Here is a 23,760-nt window from a genome sequence, read left to right on the forward strand (position 1 = left end):
ACGAGCCATTCAGACCTTGGATTCTCCGCTCATCCCTCCCTGTGGAGCTGAAGGTAACCCCTTCCCAACGCCCCCATGGCAGACAGCTGACAGCAGCCTGGCGGGCGGCCATTGCTTACTGTTGCACGGCACTTCGTCCGAGTTGTCCCCACAGTCGTCCACCCCGTTGCACCAGAAGCGGCTGGCGACGCAGCGCCCATTCATGCAGTGCAGGAAACCCTTCTTGCATTTGCGGCTGCCTGTAAGAATTGATGGGGGGGGGGGATGGTGTGCTGTGAGTGCTGGAGCTTTGGCAGCAACGTGGGACCCTTCAGCAGAGGAGAAACTGCACAAGCAGGGTGAGGAAATGGATTCCTGGATTCCAGCTCAGCTTTTGGCAGCACAGATCCTCCCCAGCTGCAAAGCAAGGGCTGCTGCAGAGTGAAGGTGCTGCAACCCCCCCCCAACACACCCCAGGACCGCTCAGGGTGTCCCACTGTCTGCAATTAGGGCAGCTCTGCAGCCCTCACAGCCTGTGGGATTGTAGGAGCAGCGGAGGGAGGTGAGCAAACAGCCAGCAGCCAGGAGCCGGCTGAGCGGGATGGGATGAGCAAAGCAGCAAGAGGAGGAACCTTACTGCAGTAGGACTGCTTCTCATCCGACTTGTCCTTGCAGTGCACCACGCCGTCGCACGTCCGGCTGAAGTCGATGCAGTCGCCGTTGCCGCACTCGAACTCGTCGTGCACGTTGCAGGTGGAGTTCAGAGCTGGGAGGGATGCAAGGAGGGTCAGCGGCGCCGAGCGGAGCCCCTTCCCCTCCTCCCCATCCCCTCCTGGCGGCCGTCAGCTTCCACCTCCCCTCCACCTTTGCAGGTGAAATCCTCCTGCAGCACGCGCTCGCCGCGGCACGAGCAGTTGACGTGTCCTTTGGGGGTGAGCAGGCACAGGTCCTGGCAGCCGCCGTTGTTCACCCTGCACGGGGACAGCTCACCTAGGAGGGACACAGAGCGGTCACCCTCAGCAGCAGTTTCCCTGCAGCCTTCATGATGGGGGCAGGGAAGGCAGGGGATCCTCCCCATGCACGTCAATGGGGGGATGAGTGGGTCTGGGGGGGGTCCGTCCTCCCCAGGGCTCAGCAGGAGCACAAGTGGGGTGAATTCTCTCCCTTCAGAGCTTGAGTGCCCCCAAGGGATTGGGGATGTCCCCAAGGGATGACGGCAGGGCAGGAAGGAAGGACAGGAAGGAAGGACGGTGGGGGGTCCTTACAGCTGTCGGTGTCGTTGGCCACGGCGATGATGCCCATGGGCTGCTGGGGGATGTCGACACGCAGCAGCTTCATGTCAGAGCCCACGTATTTGTTGGCTCTCTGCACGGCACGGCGCACCCAGTCCGTCCAGAAGATGTAATCCCCATAAACAGCCAGGCCAAAGGGGTGCACGGGTTCTGATTTCAGGATCACCTGCAGGATGTTGGCAAGACATGAGCGCGAAGCATCCCGGCTGTGGGGCAGCCTCAAACAAACACAGTCTACCCATAGAAGCACTTTCTCCCCCCCCATCCCCCCACTCACGTGGCGATGGGAGCCATCGTATTCACAGCGCTCAATCTTGTCCAGCGTGGCATCAGAGAAATAGATCTTCTCAGCCCTGTGGTCGATGGCCAACCCGTTGGGCGTGCGGATATCCTGGTCGATGATGATGAGGACGTTGGCACCGGACAGGGTTGCACGCATGATGCTGGGGTGCTGCTCGTTCCAGTTGGTCCAGAACATCAGGCTGGAAGGGAAAGGAAAGGAGAGGAGATGAGGGACGCACGGCGCCATTGCCATCCCCATCTCCCTGCCAGAGACGTGTTGGCCCAACGCAGCCCTCCTGCACTCACTTCTGGCACTCATCGAGCACGAAGGCACGCGGGTGGTCGTCCCCAGACATGGTGATCACCGTCTCCCTCTCGAAGGCCCCCAGGCGGCTCTGGTCCACCGTGTGGCGGGTGATGGTGGAGGTGGTGTAGCTGGTCCAGTACAGAGTGTCCCAACCTCGGTGGTACGCCAGCCCCTCCACTGAGCCCACGTCTGCAGGGAGAGGATGGGAAGGGGTGAGCACCCCTGGGCCCGGAGCTTCATGGGGGATATTGGGGGGGGGTCTGCTCTGATGGATGGGAGAGATGAGTCTGAAGGAGCGTGGAAATCCTTCCTTGGAGCTCCTCAGCCAGGAACTGGAGTTGCACACCCAGCCCTCCTCGCCATTAACGACCAACAAAAGCCTTAATGAAGCGGCACTGAGAGATGGAAGCTGCTCTCCAGCTCTTGGCAATAAAAGCCACCTCGAGCACCAAATGTAAACACGCTCATTAGGGAGAGCACTTATAACCCCGCTGCAGCTTCACCCCAGCAAAGCAGAGCAATGGCCACAGTCCTTCCTACAGCCGTGGGAGCCGAGGAAGCCAAGCAAGTGCAAAGCAGGTCTGGAGGTGAGGGCTGGGCTGGGTAAGCTCTGCTCAGCTCTGCTCAGCCCCCAGGGCTCCATGAAGCACAAACAGAGCAGATCCCAAACGGGCTGCAGCGTGAGTTTGTGGAGCGAAGCGCAGCCACGTGCACGGCTCAGCCTCGTGATGCGCCTTCGGTGCCAGGGGGAGCGCTGAGAACGCTCCTGACATCCAAGGCCATGAGGATGGCAAACGGAGGGGGAGAATTCCCAGCTGAGCTCAGCGAGAGCCGCTCCAAAACACCCCAAAGAAGCACAGAACAAGCCGTGCCGGGAGGGACATGAAAGCTCAGCAAGGCCAACAATGTGAACCAAGGGAAGGGAAACTCAGAAGAAGGAAGGGGGGGGCTGAAAAGAGCTGGGGCTGAGAAGAGTTGGGGCTGAGAGGAGCTGGGGCTGAGTCCCGAGGACGCTCACTCTCCACGATGGTTTTGCGTCCCGTTCCGTCGTCGTTGATCTGCTGGATGTTCCCGAAGTGGATGTCGCTGTAGAAGATACGGTTGCTGCCTTTGGTGCCGTAGCGGTAATCGAAGGCCAAAGCGATGACGTTCTTCATGTGCTCGGCGTCCTCGAAGGGTTTGATGGGGGCGTTGAGGTTGTTCTCATCCGACAGGTGGATGCTCTTGAGGATGGTGCGCTCCGAGTACAGCAGGTAGCCGTCGTAGTCGCGGCAGCTGACGCCATCGTCGGACAGCATCCCATGGGCGCAGGCGCACGTCCGCTGCCCGGCGCCGCGGAACAGGCAGAGCTGCTGGCAGCCACCGTTGTTCTGAGCACAGACGTTGGTGCCTGCGTGGATAAGGGGAGATCAGAGCTCTGCCATGAGCAGCCCCACAGCCCCTTCCAGCCCCACAGCCCCTTCCAGCCCCAACAGCCCCTTCCAGTCCCACAGCCCCTTCCAGCCCCAACAGACCCTTCTGCCGCGCGCGGTTGAAGACTTTGATGTCCTTGAGCTGCACGCCGATGCCCGTCCGCAGGGACACCGACTCGGTGGCGTTGTCTTTGCTGCCTCTCTTAATGGAGCCGTTTGCATGAGTCCTACGACAGGATCCAGCCATCGTGTCACTCAGCCCCAGCTCTGAGCCCAGCCCCATCAGCCCCCCCAGCAGCACCGGCCGCGGGGACCCCCAACCTGTCGCTCCAGTAAATGTAGTCCTCGAAGACGGAGACGGAGAACATGTCCATGTTGTTGCTGGATAAAACCACCTCGCGGTTCTCGCCCGTCTCCAGGTCGATCCTCTCGATCTTGTCTGTCCGTGCGTCGCACCAATACAGCTTCCCATCCTGAGGAGGAACCACCCCAATCAGCAACAAATAGGGCCGACCCCGAGGCAGCCCCACACCTTCACCCCATCCCGAGGCTCAGAGCTGCTGGGTGGATGCAGAGGGGGGTCCGAGGGGTCCCTCAGCTCCCAGCACCGCGTGCACGATCCTCCCCTCCTCACACTCACCTCGTAGTCCACGGATATCCCGTTGGGCCAACTGATGCTGACATTCACCAGCACCATCCGCTCGGTGCCATCCAGGCGCGAGCGCTCGATGCGGGGGTACTGCCCCCACTCCGTCCAGAACAGATACCTGCAGGGGACACAGCAGTGAGACCACACGCCCCCCCACCCTCCAACCCCCCCCTCCCAGACCCAAACCCCAATGGTTTCCTCACCCCTTCTCTGGGTGCACGGTGATGGCCCGTGGTTTGTCCAAGCCCTGTGAGATGACCACGTAGCGGAAGGACCCGTTCAGCCTGGCCACCTCGATGACATCAAAGCCCTGATCCGTCCAGTAGATGTTTCCTGCACGGAGGGTCTGTGAGGGCTCACCCCCCCCATTGCCCTGCTGTTATTGCCCTGCTGTTCCCAACCCCTTAATGCAGAGCCCACTCACCCGCGATCCAATCCACGGCGATGCCCTCCACGCGCCCGATGCCGTTGGTGACCACATCCTCACGCCACGTCTGATCCCTCTTGGCACGGCTGATGGTGCTCAGCCCCATGTCCACCCAATAGATGGTGTCGTTCTCTACAGGTGGGGGGGGGTGATAAAGTGAATCGGGGCCGAGGGGTGCGATGGGGCGGGAGCTGCAACCGACCTCCCCAACCCCGCAGCGCAGCCCGCAGCTCACCTGCATGGAAATCGATCCCAACAGCCAGAGAGGTCCCCGACACCGGAACAAGGGCATCCGATTTGTCATTGGGGTCCAAAGGAATGCCACGGATCCCCTCGTGGACGGAGTAAAGGAGGAAGGAACCGACACCTGCAGCACGTGGGGACGGTGAGGGCAGTGCTGGGCACCAGCGGGGTGGGTGTCCTTCATTGCCTCTGCTTTGCTCACATCCCTGCCTGAGCACGGTCTAAGTGGGTGAACGCATGGGGGAAAAGCCATCCCACAACCGGGATGGGATGTGATGGATGGGATGCTGCGGGTTAAAGGAGGGCAGAACACACACTAAACTGAGAACTGACACAGCTCGGGGTGAAATGGGGCCTCTGGGCGCGGGGCAGCAGCAGAGAACGGCAGCAGAGCTCCTCCGGGCTTCACTCTATGACCAGGGCTGCACCCAGACAGGGCTGCACTGCATCCCCCAGCTCAGGGCCTCACACGGCAGCGCTGACCCCCACAGCTCCACTGTGGGTCTGGGACAGACGGACACAGCCAGCTCCCCCCCCCCCTCCCCCTTGAAGCCTGCAGCTGAGCGCTGGCACAGAGCGCTGCACCGCGGCGGGGCTGTGCTGTTATTCCATCCCTGCCCTGACCCAGATGGTGCCGTAACTCCGCCAGCGCCGGCCAAAAGGACAGAACAGCGTGAACACAAACAGCCTTTAGAGACCTTCTGGCACCCAGAGCTGCAGGGGGAGGGCTCTCCTCTCTCCAAGGATGACGGTGGCAAATAGGGCAGAGATTTGGGAGCAGCCGGGAGAGACCATTCACAGCTGCAGGGCTGGAGGGACCGAAGGCAGCACCGACCCCACGCTCCCCATCAGCCCTTCCCATACAGCACTGCCCCATAGATGTGGGCACAGCAGCACTCACCTTCGCAGGACTGCTGCCCGCTCTTCAGGCTGTAGCCTGCAGTGCACATGCAGGAACGGGAGCTCTCTGATGTGGGCAGGCACAGCTGAGAGCAGTCGCCGTTGTTCACGCTGCAGGGGTTGCTCCCGGCTGGATGGGGAGGCAAAGGGGGAGGGGAGACACGGGGTGAGGGGTGACACGGGGTGAGGGGTGACATGGGGTGAGGGGTGACATGGGGTGGGCGCCCCCTCCCCAAGGACCCCCTGCTCCACGCAGCCGCTCACCCTGCTGGATGCTCTCATCGTACACCTTCATGTGCATCACCAACGTGGTGCTGTTCCGCAGCACCGTCACCTCCGTCCCGTCCTTCTTGTTGCAGGTTCCCATCCTCTCCGAGGCTTGGTCAGCCCACCACAGCTTGTCCCCTGCGTGTAGGGTCAGGAGCATGGAGCAGCTTTCCCCATCCCCTCCATGCAGCCTAAAGGCACAGCAAGGAGGGCAGGGGCTGCGCCCACCCTCAGGGAGCAGCAGCAGGGCAGGAGGAAGGCCAGGACCCCGCAGCCCACCCCTCAGCTCTCACCCATGATGGCCAGCGCGGTCGCCTTGCTCAGCTGGCTCTTGACCGCCACGATCACCTCCAAGTCGCTGCCATCCAGGTTGCATCTGTTGATGGTGCCGTTGCCGGAGCTGATCCAGTACAGTTTGCTCTCGGGGTAATCGATGGCCAGGCCTGGGGGGAAGGGAGCAGCGGTGTCAGAAGGATCGGCACCATCAGGAGGGGAGGGAGGTGCTGGCAGAGCAGATGGGAGCAGGGGGGGACCCCCGTACCAACAGGGCCCTTCTGGTTGGTGAAGAGCAGCGTGCGGTTGCTGCCATCCATGTTGGCCACGCTGATGTTGTCCCCATCCGTCCAGTAGAGCTTCCTGCAGTGATACAACGGGGAGCTTGGAGTGGGGAGGGGGCTGAACCCCACATAGACAGCTCCCAAAGCCAGCACCCAGCCTAGAGCCCAGCACCCAACTCAGCACCAGAATGCAGCCCCCTCCTTGCACAACCCCCAGGCACCACCCTGCTCCCACCTCCCCCTTCTCACACCTCCCACACGTGTCGCTGCACTTTGATGCCCCCAGAGCCCACACTGGGGGGGTCACACGTACCCACGGAGGGGGTGCACCACCAGGCAGTGTGGTTTATCCAAGCCCTGGATCACGGCGTTCTTAAAGGAGCCGTCCAACCGCGCCACGTTGATCTGCTTCTTGTTGGTGTCGTAGCTGGTCCAGAAGAGGTTTCTGGAAACCCAATCCACTGAAAGGCCGTGAGCGTTGGGCAGGTCTGCAAAGCAACATGGGGAGAGCCAGGGGTCAGCTCTGCTCCATGGGGTCATGAAGGAGCCACGGGCTGCCCCATAGGCAGAGCCCCCTCCGTGCCCACCCGCGGACACGACGGTCTCCACGCCGGTGCCGTTGATGAAGGCTCTTTTGATGGTCTGCGTGCGCACGTCGGACCAATAGATGCGCTGCTCCACCGCGTCGTAATCCACCACGGTGACGTTGTCGATGTCGGGGACGGTGAAGGAGATGATGTAGTTGTAGTAGGGGTTGTCAATGTCCACCCCCCGGATCTCCATCTGCCGCGCGTACAGCAGGAACTTCTTGAACTCTAAGGGAAGAAAAGGGGGGACGTGGTGGGACCTCGGCTCTACTGGGGGGTAAATGGGGGGCTGGGAGCATCCCGGCGGCCGCAGGCTCACCGTAACACGTGGTGTTGTCCTTATCCAGCTTCATGAGGTGGGGGCAGGCGCAGGACAGCGTGCGGTTGTAGTTGATGAGGCAGAGGTGGGAGCACGGCCCTTTGCCTCCGTTGGCTTCGCAGGGGTTGGGCGCTGCATGGAGGATGGGAGGTCAGCGAGCACCAGGACCCCCACCCACTGCTGTGACCTCCCAACCCCCCCACAAGGCTCACCCAGGGGCTGCCGGGAGGGGTGGTAAACCTGCAGGTCGAAGGGCTGCGTGTTGGTCCTTTGCACCACCGTCACGTTGTGCCCCGTCCATTTGTTGGCCTTGGCCAAGGTGTTGGTGCGCCAGTCGGTCCAGTAGACCTCCCCCCCATAGAGGGTGACGGCAAAGGGGTGTGAGAGGTACTCGTGGCCCCGCAGCACCTCGATGTGCCCCGTGCCATCATACAGGGCTGAGTAGATGGCGTCCGACCTGCGCCCGAGAGATGGGGACGAAGGGATGAAGGGGGTGAGAGCCAACGCGGGGCAGGATTCAATGCAGGGGGTGGAGCGGCTGCTCTGCCCCACACAGCGCTGAGCTGCGCTGCACCCTGCAGCCCCCAGGGCAACGAAAACCCAAAGCAAAGGCTGGGATGCATCACAGCCATCAGCTCCATAGGGAACAAAGGCCGCAGGAAGGGCAGAACGGCGCAGCAGGAGGTCGGATGGGATGGGGGGGATGGGCAGCGCCCAGCGGGGGCTGCAGGGCCGGGGGGGGGAACCCGAGCCCACCTTGCATCAATCCAGAGGATGCGCTTCTCCAGGTAATCCACTGTGAGCCCGTTGGGCCACCCCCCAGAGCCCGTCTCCTTGTGGATGGTGCGTCGGCCGGCGCCGCTCATGGAGGCGGCTTCAATGCGGGGCAGGCTGGCGTCCCAGTCCGTCCAGAACAGGATCCTATGGGAACAACGGGGCAGAGCTCAGCGGGGACGCAGCAGCACCGCGGTCCCGAGGAGGGGGAGCTGCTCTCACCCATAGCGGGGGTCCAAGGCGATGGCGCGGGGGTGCTCGATGTCCCCGGCCAGCAGCGTGGTGCGCATGGTGCCGTCCAGCTTGGCCACCTCGATCTGGTCCAGGTTGCTCTCCACCCAATAGATGTTGCCGGCGATCCAATCCACCGCCAGACCCTCCGGGGTGGCCAAACCGTATTGGATCACCACCTCAAAGCTGGTCAGAGCTGTGGGGCGCACAGCAGTGGGGCTGAGGCTGCCTGTCCCACCCCACATCCATCCCACCACCCTCCTCTTGGATGGGTCCCCCCGGCTCAATGGGGGCGGCTGGTGGGGACACATCTGAGCTTTCCACCCTCCTCCAGCTGGCTCTGAAAGCCCGGGGGATGCAGCTTCACATCTGCAGTCTTTGCTGCCCCTCTGCAGCAGCGCAGGCATCCAAAAGCACAACCAGCAGCTGCTGGGCTGCCATTGCTATTTAGGATTAACCCCTACTTAATGAGCAGCTTTGGAGAGCTGGATGGGATCGTCAGCAGAGCTGCGGGGCTGCACCGGAGCCCTTCCAACCCAGGGCCCCATCCTGACCCCCCAGGACTACGCACCCCCATTCTCCAGCAGTTTGCCCCTGTAGATCTTGTCCTCCACCACGTCAGTCCAGTACAGGGAGCTCTGGTTGAGGTGGAAATCCAAGGCGATGGTGTTGCGCAGGCCGGGCACCAACACGCTGTAATCGCCGCGGTGCAGATCGATGCGTCGGATCTCGTGGCGGTTGGAGAAGATGATGAAGGGTTTGAAAGGGTCTGAGGAGCACAACGGGGGGTTAAAAGGGGATCGGGACACAGAGGAGGGACCGACAGCCCTCAGTGGGGGTCAGCTCTGCCCCACATCCCCCCTGCCCCACAGCAGACCCTCGGCATCGCCAACAACGCAGCAGCCCAAAGCCCTGGAGCCCTTCCTTCCCCCCCAGGTCCTGCTTGGTGCTGTAGGATCAACACCACCCAGAGGGGGAGAAGCCACGAGCCCCTCACCCCCCCCCCCCGGCACCCACCGAGGCTGCGGCAGCTCTCGCCGTCGGGCTCCAGCATCCAGCCCTCATAACACGAGCACTTGACGTTGTATTTGTCCTGCTCGCACTTCTGGCTGCACTTGAGGTGCTTGGCACAGTAGCTCTGGATCTGGCAGGTCTTGTTGTCCGTTCCCAGCTCCATCCCGAGGGGACACGAGCACACGATGCCCTCCCCGGGGGCCACGGTGCAGTTGTGGCTGCAGCCGCCGTTGTTCAGAGAGCATTGATCTATGGGGAGGGGATGGGGGTGTATGTCAGCTCCAGCCCTGCGTGTGTCCCCCCATCCCTGTGTGTCCCCCCATCCCTGTGTGTCCCCCATTCCCTGCCCATCCCCCTGGCACCCAGCACCCACCGCACAGCTCGCCCTCGTCGGATCCATCCCCGCAGTCGTCGGCCCCGTCGCAGAGCTTGTTGGGGGGGAGGCAGATGGCGGTGCTGTTGGCGCAGGTGTGCGAGGGAGGTTTGCACACCAACGACTCGCAGTTCTCCTCGTCCGAGTTGTCCTCGCAGTCGCTGTCCCCGTCACAGACCCACGCTTTGCTGATGCAACGGGCTGCAGGGAGGGGGAAGGAGGGATCAGAGACCCCCGCTGCCATTGAGCCCAATGGGACCCAGCAGGACGCAGCACTGAGGTTCCCCTCCTTCTTGCTCTTACCCGAGTCCTTGCAGCCGAACTTGACGTTGGGGTCGCAGACGTGGGTCACCCCCTCGCAGTTCTTCTCGTCGCTGGAGTCCATGCAGTCGGTGTCGCCGTCGCAGCGCCAGCGCATGGGGATGCAGAGCCCATCCAGGCGGCACTGGAACTCATCGGTGTGGCAGCCCCCGGGTGGGCGCGTGGCTGCAAGGTTGGGGGGGGGGGGGGCACAGCTCAGCATCTCCATATGGAGCTGGGGGGGGGGGGGACGGCCAACAGCGGGGCCAGAGGGGATGGGAGCATCCATGAGAGCACCCAGAGGCTGCAGGATGCATGAAGGCAGCAGAGCCCACAGCATGAGGTTGTTCCATCCCCCATCCCTCTGTCCTGCCTGTGCCCACCTCCCCATTGTAGGACCCCCCCCCTCCGCTGCCCCCAACCCCAGAGCAGGGATCCAGGCTGGGAATCAACAAGGCAATGGGCTCCTCCTCCTGCCCCGGGCTCACCCTGGTTGGTGCAGTTGGCGTGAGTCTCATCGCTGTAATCGCCGCAGTCGTTGTCCCCGTCGCACGTCCAATGCACCGGGATGCAGCGCCCGCTGTTGCATTTGAACTGATTGCTGGAGCAGGAATGGCTGCAGCCCGCCTCGTCGCTGTTATCCCCGCAGTCGTTGTCTATGGGGGTTGGGGGGGGAAAGAAGGAGAGGAAAGGGCTCAGAGAGCACCCAGAGCTGAGGGGGGGCTGGAGGAGAAAGCAAAGGGGGGAAGAGCAGGGATTGGGCAGAGCACACAGACAGATGGACGGACAGACAGACAGACGGACACTGGGTGCTGGCAGCCCCTCTGCTGGCAGAGGAACCCCGCAGGGATGGCTGGGCTCTATGGGGAGCCCCACGGCTCCCACCCAGCCTCTGATGTGTCCCCCCCCCAACACCTCCCCAATCCCGACGCCCCCCCCCTCCAACATGCCCAACAGCAGCGGCAGGAAATGAAACAGAAACTGCATAGATCAGCCATGGACCTGAGGGGGGTGTTAAAGGGGGGGGTGGGGAGCTGGGGGTTACCCAGCGCCAATGGAAGATGGGGGGCACCCGTGGGGACACAGCACAGCCACGGGGAGGGGGGGGGGCAGCCAGAAGGAGCCGCAGCCGGCAGCAGAGGGGGCTGAGGATTGGATTGTGATGATGGCTGCCCCCCATTGCCTCAGCCTGGATGGGTAACGGTGGGGCTCACCGCAGCACTGCAGGCTCCGCTCTGCTGCTGGTGTCCACTGAGCTCCTCTGCCTCCCCCCATATGGGGATGCTCAGGGGGTGGGCAACATTGGGGGGGGGGGGCAGCACAGCAGACCCTCCCTGACCCTACAGCAATGAGGGGAGCAGCGCATCGAGCTGCAAGAGCCCTACGGCATCTGGAGGGAGCCCCAAGGGGGGGCTGCAGCACTCCGGGTTGGGGGGCGAAGTTGGGGGGGGGGGGGGGGCAGGATTTGGGGGGTTGCTCGGGGGCCGGGTGAGGGTCCGGTACATGGCGATCTATGCACTAACCGGAAGGTTTTGGACAGTTCTTTTCGTCAGAGCCATCCCCACAATCTTTTTCTGAAACACAGAACCACGGGAGGGTGGGCAACGATGACAAACATGGGACAGCAGCAGCAACGAGGACGGACGGACACACCGACAGGGACACACGGACACACGGCGCTGACGGAGGGGGGAGATCAGAAGCAGCGGGAGCTGTTTGGGGACCTGCCGGCACCGCAGCCCCCTGCACTGGGCTGCAGCTATGGGGGGTTTGGGGGGGGACACAGGAGACACGCAGCCCCTTGTTGGAGCAGCTGGGGGGGGGGGTTCTGTGCTCATCACTAAGCTTGTCCTGCAGCTCAGCAGCACCTCACCTGCTCTGAAGCCACTCATTAACCCTAATGTGGCAGAGCTGAGAGGAGGAGGGCAATGAGGTTGTGGGGATGGAGGGCAGCAGGGGGGCAAACCTTCCTCCCCAGCGCTGAGCACAGAGCTGAGCCCTTTGCTGGGGTGTTGGCACCTTGCAAACGAGGCCGAAATGCACCCGGGGCTGCTCCAGCCAAAGCAAAGTCTCATTGCTGCAGCTCTGCCAGCATCTCCTTGCACTGCTCTGGTGCTCAGCACGGACACCCTGCATGAGGCTCCCAGCTCTGATCTCCCCATCCCTCCGTGCCCCTTCCAGCCCCTTTACCGTTATCGCAGCGCCAGTTGATGTTGATGCAGCGGCCGTTGTTGCAGGTGAACTGAGTCAGGGGGAAGCAGGTGGGGTAGGCTGGGAAGGATGGAGAGGCACAGTCAGCACAGCCACAAACCAGACCCACATCAGCCCAGAGGGACCCCCCCCACAACTGACCCCCCAACTGACCAACTGACCCCCCATCCATCACATGGATGGACCCTCCCCCCCCAATTGACCCCCCAACTGATCACATGGATGGACCCTCCCCCCCCAACTGACCCCCCAACTGACCAACTGACCCCCCATCCATCACATGGATGGACCCCCCCCCCCCATTGACCCCCCAACTGACCACACGATGCGGATTCATCTGAGCGATCCCCGCAGTCGTCATCCAGGTCGCACGTCCATGAGATGGGGATGCAGCGCCCGCTGGCACATGAGAACTGGTTGGGGGAGCAGGTCCGGGCTGGGCAGGACAGACAGACATTCAGACACACAGACAGGGCGCCAGCAGAACCAAGGGGAAAGGAGACCCCCCCCCCCAGGGCACCATCAGCCATCAGAACCAAGGGGGAAGGAGATGAAAGGAGATGAAAGGAGACCCCCCCCATCAGCCAACAGCACCAAGGGGAAAGGAGACCCCCCCCCCAGGGCACCATCACCAAGCAGAACCAAGGGGAAAGGAGATGAAAGGAGACGAAAGGAGACCCCCCCCATCAGCCATCAGAACCAAGGGGGAAGGAGACGAAAGGAGACCCCCCCCCATCACCCACCAGCACCAAGGGGAAAGGAGACCCCCCCCATCAGCCATTAGAACCAAGGGGGAAGGAGACGAAAGGAGACACCCCCCCATCAGCCAGCAGCACCAAGGGGAAAGGAGACCCCCCCCCCAGGGCACCATCAGCCATCAGAACCAAGGGGGAAGGAGGCAAAAGGAGACCCCCCATCAGCCAGCAGCACCAAGGGGAAAGGAGATGAAAGGAGACCCCCCCCCATCACCCACCAGCACCAAGGGGAAAGGAGACCCCCCTCATCAGCCATCAGAACCAAGGGGAAAGGAGGCAGAAGGAGACCCCCCCCCCCCCTTCCAGAAGCCCCCCCCTCACCCGAGCAGGTGGAGTTGGATTCATCCTCGTTGTTCCCGCAGTCGTTGTCCCCATCACACAACCAGCGGTTGGGGATGCAGCGGTTGTTCTTACACTTGAAGCGGTCCGAGGGACAAGTGTGCTGGTCTGGAAGGGGGGGTGGATACACACACATATATATATATATATATATATATAAGGCCATTTCCCATCCATGGAGCCCCAATCCCAGCCATGGGGGGGGGTCACTCACGGCACAGCTCGGGCGCCTCGTCGCTGTTATCCAGGCAGTCGTTGTCGCCGTCGCATTTCCAACGCTCCTGGATGCAGCGGTTGTTCTTGCAGGCGAACTCACCGGGCTGGCACTGAGGGGGGGGGACGTAGGAGGGGTTGGCTGCAAAGGAAAAGCGGGGAGGGGGAGGATGGAAGGGGGGGGGGAGGAGGGGAATGGAGGGGGGGGGTGAGGAGGAGGATCGGCTGTAACCACCAGGTGTGGGGACAGCAGCGCCCACGTGGCCGCCCCATATAGACACAGATGCAGACCATCCCCCCCCCCATTCCCCCCCCATATACCCCATAGGAAGCCATAAAGCCGTACCCTGACAGGTGACAGTATCTGCTCCCAGGATCTGATCCTCAGCGCAGGCGCATTGCCGGCCCCGCGGCGTGGCCAAGCACAGGCTGCTGCAGCCACCGTTATTGACTCGGCATTTATTGGAGCCCACTGTGGGGATAGAGAAAGGGGGGGGGGGGTCAGCACCACCAAGACCCTCCAATGGGCTCCACAGCTGGAATGTGGAACCAGGAGGGAGAAAGGAAAGAAGGGAAAGGCATGGGATGGAAAGCCAAGAGTCCGGGCTGTAACCAAGAGCTCTTCAATAGGGCCCTGCTGTGTGACCCCATAGCACTGAGCACCTTGCTCTCCAATAGGACCCTGCCCCATAGCCTTGCTGTGTGTCCCCATAGCCCTGCTGTGTGTCCCCATAGCCCTGCTGTGTGTCCCCATAGCACTGCTGTGTGTCCCATAGCCTTGCTGTGTGTCCCCATAGCCCTGCAGTGTGTCCCCATAGCCCTGCTGTGTGTCCCCATAGCCCTGCTGTGTGCCCCATAGCCCTGCTGTGCCCCATAGCACTGAGCACCTTGCTCTCCAATAGGGCCCTGCTGTGTGTCCCCATAGCACTGAGCACCTTGCTCTCCAATAGGACCCTGCCCCATAGCCCTGCAGTGTGCCCCATAGCCCTGCAGTGTGCCCCATAGCACTGCTGTGTGCCCCATAGCCCTGCTGTGTGCCCCCATAGCCCTGCAGTGTGCCCCATAGCCCTGCTGTGTGCCCCATAGCCCTGCAGTGTGTCCCCATAGCCCTGCTGTGTGCCCCATAGCCCTGCAGTGTGTCCCCATAGCCCTGCTGTGTGCCCCATAGCCCTGCTGTGTGTCCCCATAGCCCTGCTGTGTGCCCCATAGCACTGAGCACCTTGCACTCCAATAGGGCCCTGCCCCATAGCCCTGCATTGCGCCCCATAGCCCTGAGCACCTTGCTGCTGCTGAGCGTCGTACATCCGGATCTCGAAGATGGGCGGCCGCTCGTTGCGCAGCAGGCTGACGGCCTTGGAGCTCTGATCCAACCTGTAGATGCTGCCGCTGCGGTACTCGGTCCAGAAGAGGAAGCTGCTGTAGTGGCACAGCCCGAAGGCGTGGTTCAACTCCGGACCCTCATAGACGATCTGTGGGTGTAGGAGGAGGGGGCTGCAATGAGATGTGCCCATAGGGCGACGCTACGGGGCAGGCCAGGCACGCACCTTGCGCTCGGTGCCATTGAGGTAAACCATCTCGATGCGGTCGTAGAAGGCATCCACCCAATAGAGGATGTTGGCTGGGATGTCCAGGCTGAGCCCGTTGGGCCACAGGACGGTCTTGGAGGTGATGAAGACGTTGCGGTTGGATCCGTCCATCCAGGCCCGCTCGATTTTGCCCCTCTTGCTGTCCTTGGGGTCCTCCTCCCAGTCTGTCCAGTACATCCACCTGCAGCCAGCGCTGCGTCACACACAGAGCCAGGCCAGCAGCACCTGGACAGCCCATGTACAGCCCAGATACAGCCCAGATGTGCCCATATACAGCCCATGTACAGCCCATGTACAGCCCATATGTGCCCATATACAGCCCATATACAGCCCATATACGGCCCATGTACGGCCCATATACAGCCCATGTACAGCCCATGTACAGCCCATGTACAGCCCATGTACAGCCCATGTACAGCCCATATACAGCCCATATACAGCCCATATACAGCCCATATACAGCCCATACACAGCCCATATGTGCCCATGTACAGCCCATACACAGCCCATATACAGCCCATATACAGCCCATATACAGCCCATATGTGCCCATATACAGCCCATATGTGCCCATACACAGCCCATATGCAGCCCATACACAGCCCATATGCAGCCCATACACAGCCCATATGCAACCTACACATCCCATATACAGCCCACATGCAGCCCATACACATCCCATACACACCCCATATACAGCCCATACACACTCCATGTACTGCTCATATGCAGCCCATACACACTCCATGTGCATCCCACATACAGCCCATACACAGCCCACATGCATCCCATACACAGCCCATATACAGCCCATACACATCCCATACACATCCCATACATACCCCATAATCAGCCCATACGCAGCCCATACACATTCCATGTGCATCCCATATGCAGCCCATACACATCCCATATTGCATCCCATACACACCCCACCCCCATCCCACCCCCATCCATGTGTCCCCCCCGCCCCCTTGTTGCCCCCTTGTTGCCCACCCATTCAGAGGGTCCACCACGATGGCTCTGGGGTGGCTCATCCTGCCCTCGATCAGGGTCTTCCTGCTCTGTGCCGCCTTCTCCAGCCGTGCCACACTGATGGTCTTTTTGGGGCCGTCGTCTGTCCAGAACAGGTTGTTCCCCAGCCAGTCCACAGCGATGCCCTCCACGTTGTGGATCCCTGCGGGGCACAACAGTGTTAGGGACATAGCCAGCCCCATAACCCATATACAGCCCCATAACCCACAGCCAGCCCATAACCCATAGCCAGCCCCACAGCCCACATCCAGCCCATAACCCACATCCAGCCCCATACCCCAATCCAGCCCCATAACCCACATCCAGCCCCATAGCCCACATCCAGCCCCATAACCCACATTCAGTCCCACAGCCCACATCCAGCCCCATAACCCAATCCAGCCCCATAACCCACATCCAGCCCCATAACCCATATCCAGCCCCACAGCCCAATCCAGCCCCATAACCCACATCTAGCCCCATAACCCACATTCAGTCCCACAGCCCAGTCCAGCCCCATAACCCAATCCAGCCCCATAACCCATAGCCAGCCCCATAACCCACATCCAGCCCCATAACCCAATCCAGCCCCATAACCCACATCCAGCCCCATAACCCAATCCAGCCCCATAACCCACATCCATCCCCATAACCCAATCCAGCCCCATAACCCCTGTCCATCCCTATGGCAGCGCACCGTCCTTGAGGATGGTCTCCCTCTCGGTGCCGTCGATCTTCTGTCTCCCTATCAGGTAACTCGTGGTGTCAGCGAAGTAGATGAAGCCGGTCTCGGCGTGGAAGTCCAAGGCTCGAGGGTTCATCAGGTTCTCGATGGGGATCATGTGCTCGTCCGGCACTTTGGCCCCCATGTCCATCCCGCGGATGATGCCCGGCCGCCCTTTGCCGTACAGCAGGAACAGCTCGTGCTCCGGCTCTGCAAGTAATGGCAGCTGTGAGAGCTGGGGGGGGGGGGGGGGGTGAGACCCCCTATGGGTGCACATAGATACATAGACACACATATATATACACATATAGACACATAGACACATAGACACACACATATATACACATATAGACACATAGACACACATATATACATAGACACATAGACACATAGACACACATATATACACATATAGACACATAGACACACATATGTATACACATATATACACATATAGACACAGACACACATATATATACACATATAGACACATAGACACACAGACACACATATATATACACATTTAGACACAGACACGTAGACACACATATATACATAGACACACATATATATACACATATAGACACATAGACACACATATATACATAGACACATAGACACACAGACACACATATATACACATATAGACACACAGACACATAGACACACACATATATACACATATAGACACATAGACACACATATATATACACATATAGACACATAGACACACAGACACACATATATATACACATATAGACACAGACACGTAGACACACATATATACATAGACACAGACACACACATATATACACATATAGACACATAGACACACATGTATATACACATATAGACATATAGACACACATATATACATAGACACATAGACACACATATATATACACATATAGACACATAGACACATATATACATACACATAGACACATATAGACATAGACATATACACACATAGACAGACATATACACAGATACACAGACACACATACACATATACACACATATATGTACATAGACACACATATACACATATAGACACATATAGACACATATAGACACATATAGACACATATACACACATATACACACATATACACACATATACACACATATATGTACATAGACACATACATACATATACACATATAGACACATATAGACACGTATAGACATAGACACATAGACACACAGACACACATATATAGACATATACACAGATACACAGACACACATACACACATATATGTACATAGACACATACATACATATACACATATAGACACATATAGACATATACACACACACATATACACATATATACACACATACATATATAGACACACACACACACACACATGCACACACATATACACACACATACACACACACACACACACATGCACACACATGTACACTCACATACACACACATATACACACACACACACACATGCACACACATGTGCACTAACATATACACACACATACACACACATACACACACATGCACACACATATACACACACATATACACACACACACACACATGCACACACATGTACACTCACATATACACACATATACACACACACACACACATGCACACACATGTACACTCACATATACACACATATACACACACACACACACATGCACACACATATACACACACACACATGCACACACATGTGCACTCACTCTTGCACGACTTCCCGTCGCTCCCCAGGCTGAACCCTGATCTGCAGCGGCAGGTTCTGCTCTTGTGGCTGTTCCCCAGCAGGCAGATATCGGAGCAGCCCCCCGGCTTCCCAAACTGGTCTGCTTCACAAGCGTGGCTCCTCACTGCGGCACAGCAGCACATCAGCAGGGAGCAGAGCACAGCACACACAAACAGCCCCCAACACCAACACCCCCATTGCTTTCACACCCTGCAGCACGCCATGCAGGCTGCTGCCAATAAGAGCGTTTTCAGTGTGTAAGAAGCAAGAATGGGGCTGCGGGAGGAGCAGCATCAGCCTGCACTGAGCAAACCTTGCTCTCCAGTGAAGGCAGTCATCACCCAGCCCTGGGATGGGCTGCTTCCATCCCTTCTCCATCCATCCCTTCTCCATCCATCCCTTCTCCTTCCATCCTTCTCCTTCCATCTCCTCTCCTTCCATCCCCTCTTCATCCACCCCTTCTCCTTCCATCCCTTCTCCATCCATCCCTTCCCTTTCCATCCCCTCTCCTTCCATCCCTTCTCCTTCCATCCCTTCTCCATCCATCCCTTCTCCATCCATCCCTTCTCCATCCATCCCCTCTTCTCCTTCCATCCCTTCTCCATCCATCCCTTCCCTTTCCATCCCTTCTCCTTCCATCCCTTCTCCATCCATCCCCTCTTCTCCATCCATCCCTTCTCCTTCCACCCCTTCTCCTTCCATCCCTTCTCCTTCCACCCCTTCTCCATCCATCCCTTCTCCATCCATCCCCTCTTCTCCTTCCATCCCTTCTTCATCTCCTCTCCTTCCATCCCTTCTCTTTCCACCCCTTCTCCTTCCATCCCTTCTCCTTCCATCCCTTCATCCCCCAACCCCAAACTGCCCATCCCCCTCCCATCCCTCCCCCCACCCCCCATACAGCTCCCAAACCCCCCCCTTCCATCCATCCCCCTCCCCACCTGTGGGCTGCCGTCTCTGGTGGTAGATGTGCAGCGCCCCCCCCTTGTCCACGCGTGTCACCACGTGGTACTCGCTGCTGTTGAAGCGGTTGACGCGGATGACGCTGGTCTTCTGCTGCGCGTTGGCGTTGTCCGAGTTGGTGGCGTACAAATAGTTCTCAAACACTGTCAGGCCATAGAGGTGCTCGATCTGCAGGCACAGACAGCACTCGGCACATGCAACACGGACATGGGGTCCCACTGTGCACCATGGGGCAGGAGATGGGGGTCCCACTGTGCACCATGGGGTAGGACATAGGGATCCCTTTGTGCACCATGAGGCAGGAGATGGGGGTCCCAGTGTGTGCTGTGGGGTAGGAGATTGGGGTACTGCTGTGCACCATGGGGTAGGAGATGGGGGTCCCACTGTGCACCATAGGGCTGGAGATGGGGGTCCCACTGTGCACCATGGGGCAGGAGATAGGAGTCCAACTGTGCACCATGAGGCAGGAGATGGGGGTCTCACTGCGCACCATGGAGTAGGAGATGGGGGTCCTTTTGTGCACCATGAGGCAGGAGATGGGGGTCCTTTTGTGCACCATGGGGCAAGAGATAGGGGTCCCACTGTGCACCATAGGGCTGGAGATGGGGGTCCTGCTGTGCATCATGGGATAGGAGATAGGAGTCCAACTGTGCACCATGGGGCAGGAGATGAGGGTCCCACTATGTGCCACGTGGCAGGAGAAGGGGGTCCCATTGTGCACCATGGGGTAGGAGATGGGGGTCCCAGTGTGCACCATGGGGTAGAAGATGGGGGTCCCATTGTGCACCATAGGGCTGGAGATGGGGGTCCCCCTCACCAGGATGCCCTGGATGATGGTGTGTCGGTTCTTGCCCTCGTAATCCACCACCTCGATGTAGTCCAGGTAGGCGTCAGCCCAATAGACCAACCGGCTGACCAGGTCCAGCGTGATGCCGTGCGGGAACACGATCTTACTGTCCACCAACTTGGTTCGGTTCTGCCCGTCCATATCGCAGCGCTCCACCTTGGGGATCTGACCGTAATCCGTGAAGAACACTTTGCTGCCAGACACAAAGGGACGGAGCTCAGCACCAATGCACCCAATGCACTCAATGCATGCACCCAATGCACTCAATGCACGCACCCAATGCACCCAATGCATGCACCCAATGCACCCAATGCACCCAATGCATGCACCCAATGCACGCACCCAATGCACTCAATGCACGCACCCAATGCACCCAATGCATGCACCCAATGCACCCAATGCATGCACCCAATGCACCCAATGCACGCACCCAATGCACCCAATGCATGCACCCAATGCACCCAATGCATGCACCCAATGCACGTGAGCTGCCCCCCCTATTGGAAACCACCCCCTCCTGCCCCCCATCTCACGGCCCCATAGCGGTGCTCACCCCATGGTCGGGTCCAGCGCGATCCCTTTGGGGTTGTAGAGCTCCAGGTCCAGCAGGGTGACGCAGGTGAGGCCGTTCTTATTGCAGACGAAGATGCGGTCGTCGATGTCATCCACAAAGTAGAAGTTGCCCGTCAGCCAATCGATGGCCATCTGCTCCACGTCTGTATGGGATGACAATCAGGGTTGGGGGGGGGGTTGGAGGGCAGGAGCCCCATTGCCTTTGGAGCTGCCCCATAAGGGGGGACACACAGCACAGAACCATACGGAGGTGGAAGCAAAGAGCCATTAGAGTGGTTTAAACCACAGGGAACCCCCCCCAGCCCCATTCCCTGCATTGAATGGGGACACTGCCCAGCATTGCACTGCAAACATTGCACAGCATTGCAAAGCACTGCACAGCATTGCACTGCACTGAACTGCCCAGCATTGCAAAGCATTGCACAGCACTGCACTGCCCAGCATTGCACAGCACTGCAAAGCATTGCCCAGCATTGCAAAGCATTGCACAGCACTGCACTGCCCAGCATTGCAAAGCATTGCACTGCACTGCACTGCCCAGCATTGCACAGCATTTCACAGCATTGCACAGCACTGCATTGCACAGCATTGCACTGCACTGCCCAGCATTGCAAAGCATTGCACTGCACTGCACTGCCCAGCATTGCACAGCACTGCATTGCACAGCATTGCACTGCACTGCCCAGCATTGCAAAGCATTGCAAAGCATTGCACTGCACTGCACTGCCCAGCATTGCACAGCATTTCACAGCATTGCAAAGCATTGCACAGCACTGCAAAGCACTGCACTGCACTGCCCATCCGTGCCCATCCCTGCCATGGAGAGGAGCCCTGCACCAAAGCAAGGCACAAACGTTCCCCCCCACTCGAGCAGTTGGCGGCAGCGCAGCGCTGACTCACAGTCACAGGACAGAGTGCAGCCATAAGGGGGGGGGGGGGGGAGCAGAGGAGGGGGGGGGTGGGCACAACGAGGAGCCCTTTGGGACCATGACCACCCCCCAGCAGCTGCGGGCACAGCCGGGTGTCACCCACCCACTGCCTGCAATGGGCGGCTGTGCTGCTGGGGGGGGGGTTTGGGGTGGGACCCCCGCCCAGTGCTGGGGGTGATTCAGGCTGCTCCGTAGCCAGGCCCTATTTGTGCAGCTGGAAAGCATTACGCTGCTGCTCCGAGCCTTTTGTTTTTTCCCCATCCCACCCCCCCCTCCCCCCTCCTCCTCTGCAGGAATCGGGTTTTAAGATCCTTATTATTAATTATCACCATTAATTAATAGGATTATTCACTTCCATCTTCTCTCGGGGGGGGCTTCGGCTTCACCCGGTGCCCCCCCCCCTTCACTTTCTGCTCTACTCAGACCGACCCCTATTATTATAACCCACTGTGCCCCACACCCCCCCTATGCCCTCCATCCCCCCCCCCATCCCCATGTGAGTGGGTGAGGGATGGTGATGGTGGTGGGGGGGGGGTCCCCCCTTTCCCCTCCTTGCTCAATCAGCTCCGGGTGTTGCAAAGCATTGCAACACAGACGGCCACGTTTCCTCAGCTCCATCGCTTTGCTCATGTCTGGAAAAGGACTTTTTTTGTTGGGGGGGGGGGGGATGGAGGAGGAGGAGGAGGACGAAGGGGGGGGGGGGGTTGAACTTGAGATGGAAGAGCAGCACTGCTCAGAGCTGCACTGCAGCACTATGGGGGGGGGGGCGGGTAGCCAGACCCACACCAGGAGCACACAAAGACCCCCCCCCCATTGCTGCCCCCCCCCCATTGCTACCTCCCCCCATTGCTACCCCCACCCATTGCTGCCCCTCCCATTGCTACCCCCCCCCCATTGCTACCTCCCCCCATTGCTGCCCCCCCCCCATTGCTACCCCCCCCCCCTTTGCTACCTCCCTCCCCCCCCATCTGACACAGCCGTTGTCACCGCAGAGATTTTGGGGAACCGATTTTGCTGAGGCAGCACAGCCCCCCCCCCCCCTCCTCTTTCCAACCCCCCCCCCCCCTCATAATGAATCAGTCTCTCTTGCAAACCCATCAATCACAGCAGGAAGGAAACTCGACCTCAGCTCTGACTCAACCCATTTCAACACCTCCCTGCGATGGATGCAATGGAGGCCGTCACCCCAAAGCCCACAGAGACCCCAAACCTCAGCTGCCAGAAGGGAGCAAACCCTGAGGGCCCCCCCACCCCCAACATCCCCCATTGCAGAGCCCATCTGAAAGCCCCCCCCCCCCATGGAGACCCACAAGGTCCCGTGTGCAGATGGAGGAGCAAAGCTCAGTTCTGCTGCTGCTCTTTGCAGGGGGCAGCCCTACAGCCCCCCACCCTACAGCCCCCACCCTACAGCCCCCCACCCTACAGCCCCCCACCCTACAGCCCCCAGCCCCATTTAAGCCCTGCCAAACAGCCCCAATCCCACTGCCCCACAGTTGCTACCCCATGGTTCCCAGCCCTATTCCCAACCCCACAGCCCCAGTTCCAGTCACAAAGCCCCACAACCCCAGCTCCCCACCCCAATGCCCCACAGCCCCCACTCCACGGTCCCCAGCCCCATTTACAGCCCCCAGCCCCATTTACAGCCCTACAGCCCCAAAGGCCCCATCCCCACATCTCCCACCCCACGGTCCCCAGCCCCAGTCCTATAGCCTCAGCCCCACAGCCCCATTCCCAGCCCCACAGCCCCATTCCCGGGCTCCATCAGCACGCAGCTGCCATGGAGAAGCTTTGGAAAAGCCACTGCATGTTTCCAGTTCAGCAACGCCTCTAAAGAGGAGCAGAGGATTGCAAGGAATTCACACCCCGGGGCTCCATGCACACGTTGGGTCCCCTCCTGGTTTTTAACCCTGCATTCACAGCACCCCATAAGCTGCAGCAATTCCTGCCTCATCCCATCCTCA

General features: G+C 59.6%; 1 protein-coding gene across 5 annotated transcripts in view; it reads right to left on the reverse strand.

Annotated features, from left to right (window-relative positions):
* Nucleotides 1-23,760, reverse strand: part of LRP1 (LDL receptor related protein 1) — a 60,722-nt gene that overhangs the window by 14,923 nt on the left and 22,039 nt on the right. For 3 of the 5 annotated variants that reach the window (XR_011905889.1, XM_072358042.1, XM_072358041.1), the window contains exons 7-48: nt 20,851-21,013; nt 20,268-20,490; nt 19,429-19,618; nt 18,471-18,614; nt 16,729-16,965; nt 16,014-16,194; nt 14,976-15,198; nt 14,711-14,900; nt 13,778-13,903; nt 13,433-13,573; nt 13,201-13,326; nt 12,444-12,560; nt 12,104-12,184; nt 11,437-11,487; nt 10,402-10,569; nt 9,917-10,099; nt 9,614-9,814; nt 9,244-9,489; nt 8,798-8,995; nt 8,218-8,422; nt 7,978-8,142; nt 7,434-7,678; nt 7,222-7,353; nt 6,903-7,130; nt 6,629-6,803; nt 6,300-6,394; nt 6,052-6,201; nt 5,756-5,896; nt 5,493-5,621; nt 4,584-4,715; nt 4,346-4,480; nt 4,125-4,254; nt 3,913-4,039; nt 3,594-3,745; nt 3,375-3,499; nt 2,879-3,250; nt 1,860-2,049; nt 1,549-1,753; nt 1,245-1,437; nt 844-969; nt 617-745; nt 120-239 (exon numbers count right to left, since the gene is read on the reverse strand). Coding sequence is in view for 4 of the 5 variants with exons in the window: in XM_072358042.1 (XP_072214143.1) it covers nt 120-239; nt 617-745; nt 844-969; nt 1,245-1,437; nt 1,549-1,753; nt 1,860-2,049; nt 2,879-3,250; nt 3,375-3,499; nt 3,594-3,745; nt 3,913-4,039; nt 4,125-4,254; nt 4,346-4,480; nt 4,584-4,715; nt 5,493-5,621; nt 5,756-5,896; nt 6,052-6,201; nt 6,300-6,394; nt 6,629-6,803; nt 6,903-7,130; nt 7,222-7,353; nt 7,434-7,678; nt 7,978-8,142; nt 8,218-8,422; nt 8,798-8,995; nt 9,244-9,489; nt 9,614-9,814; nt 9,917-10,099; nt 10,402-10,569; nt 11,437-11,487; nt 12,104-12,184; nt 12,444-12,560; nt 13,201-13,326; nt 13,433-13,573; nt 13,778-13,903; nt 14,711-14,900; nt 14,976-15,198; nt 16,014-16,194; nt 16,729-16,965; nt 18,471-18,614; nt 19,429-19,618; nt 20,268-20,490; nt 20,851-21,013 (6,990 nt within the window). In the remaining variant the exon portion in view is untranslated. The remainder of the gene's footprint in view (nt 1-119; nt 240-616; nt 746-843; nt 970-1,244; nt 1,438-1,548; nt 1,754-1,859; nt 2,050-2,878; nt 3,251-3,374; nt 3,500-3,593; nt 3,746-3,912; nt 4,040-4,124; nt 4,255-4,345; nt 4,481-4,583; nt 4,716-5,492; nt 5,622-5,755; nt 5,897-6,051; nt 6,202-6,299; nt 6,395-6,628; nt 6,804-6,902; nt 7,131-7,221; nt 7,354-7,433; nt 7,679-7,977; nt 8,143-8,217; nt 8,423-8,797; nt 8,996-9,243; nt 9,490-9,613; nt 9,815-9,916; nt 10,100-10,401; nt 10,570-11,436; nt 11,488-12,103; nt 12,185-12,443; nt 12,561-13,200; nt 13,327-13,432; nt 13,574-13,777; nt 13,904-14,710; nt 14,901-14,975; nt 15,199-16,013; nt 16,195-16,728; nt 16,966-18,470; nt 18,615-19,428; nt 19,619-20,267; nt 20,491-20,850; nt 21,014-23,760) is intronic. The other 2 variants (XM_072358044.1, XM_072358043.1) reach the window with 1 other exon arrangement.

The sequence above is a fragment of the Excalfactoria chinensis genome, chromosome 28 (genome assembly GCF_039878825.1).
Source record: "Excalfactoria chinensis isolate bCotChi1 chromosome 28, bCotChi1.hap2, whole genome shotgun sequence".
Lineage (NCBI taxonomy): Eukaryota > Metazoa > Chordata > Aves > Galliformes > Phasianidae > Excalfactoria > Excalfactoria chinensis.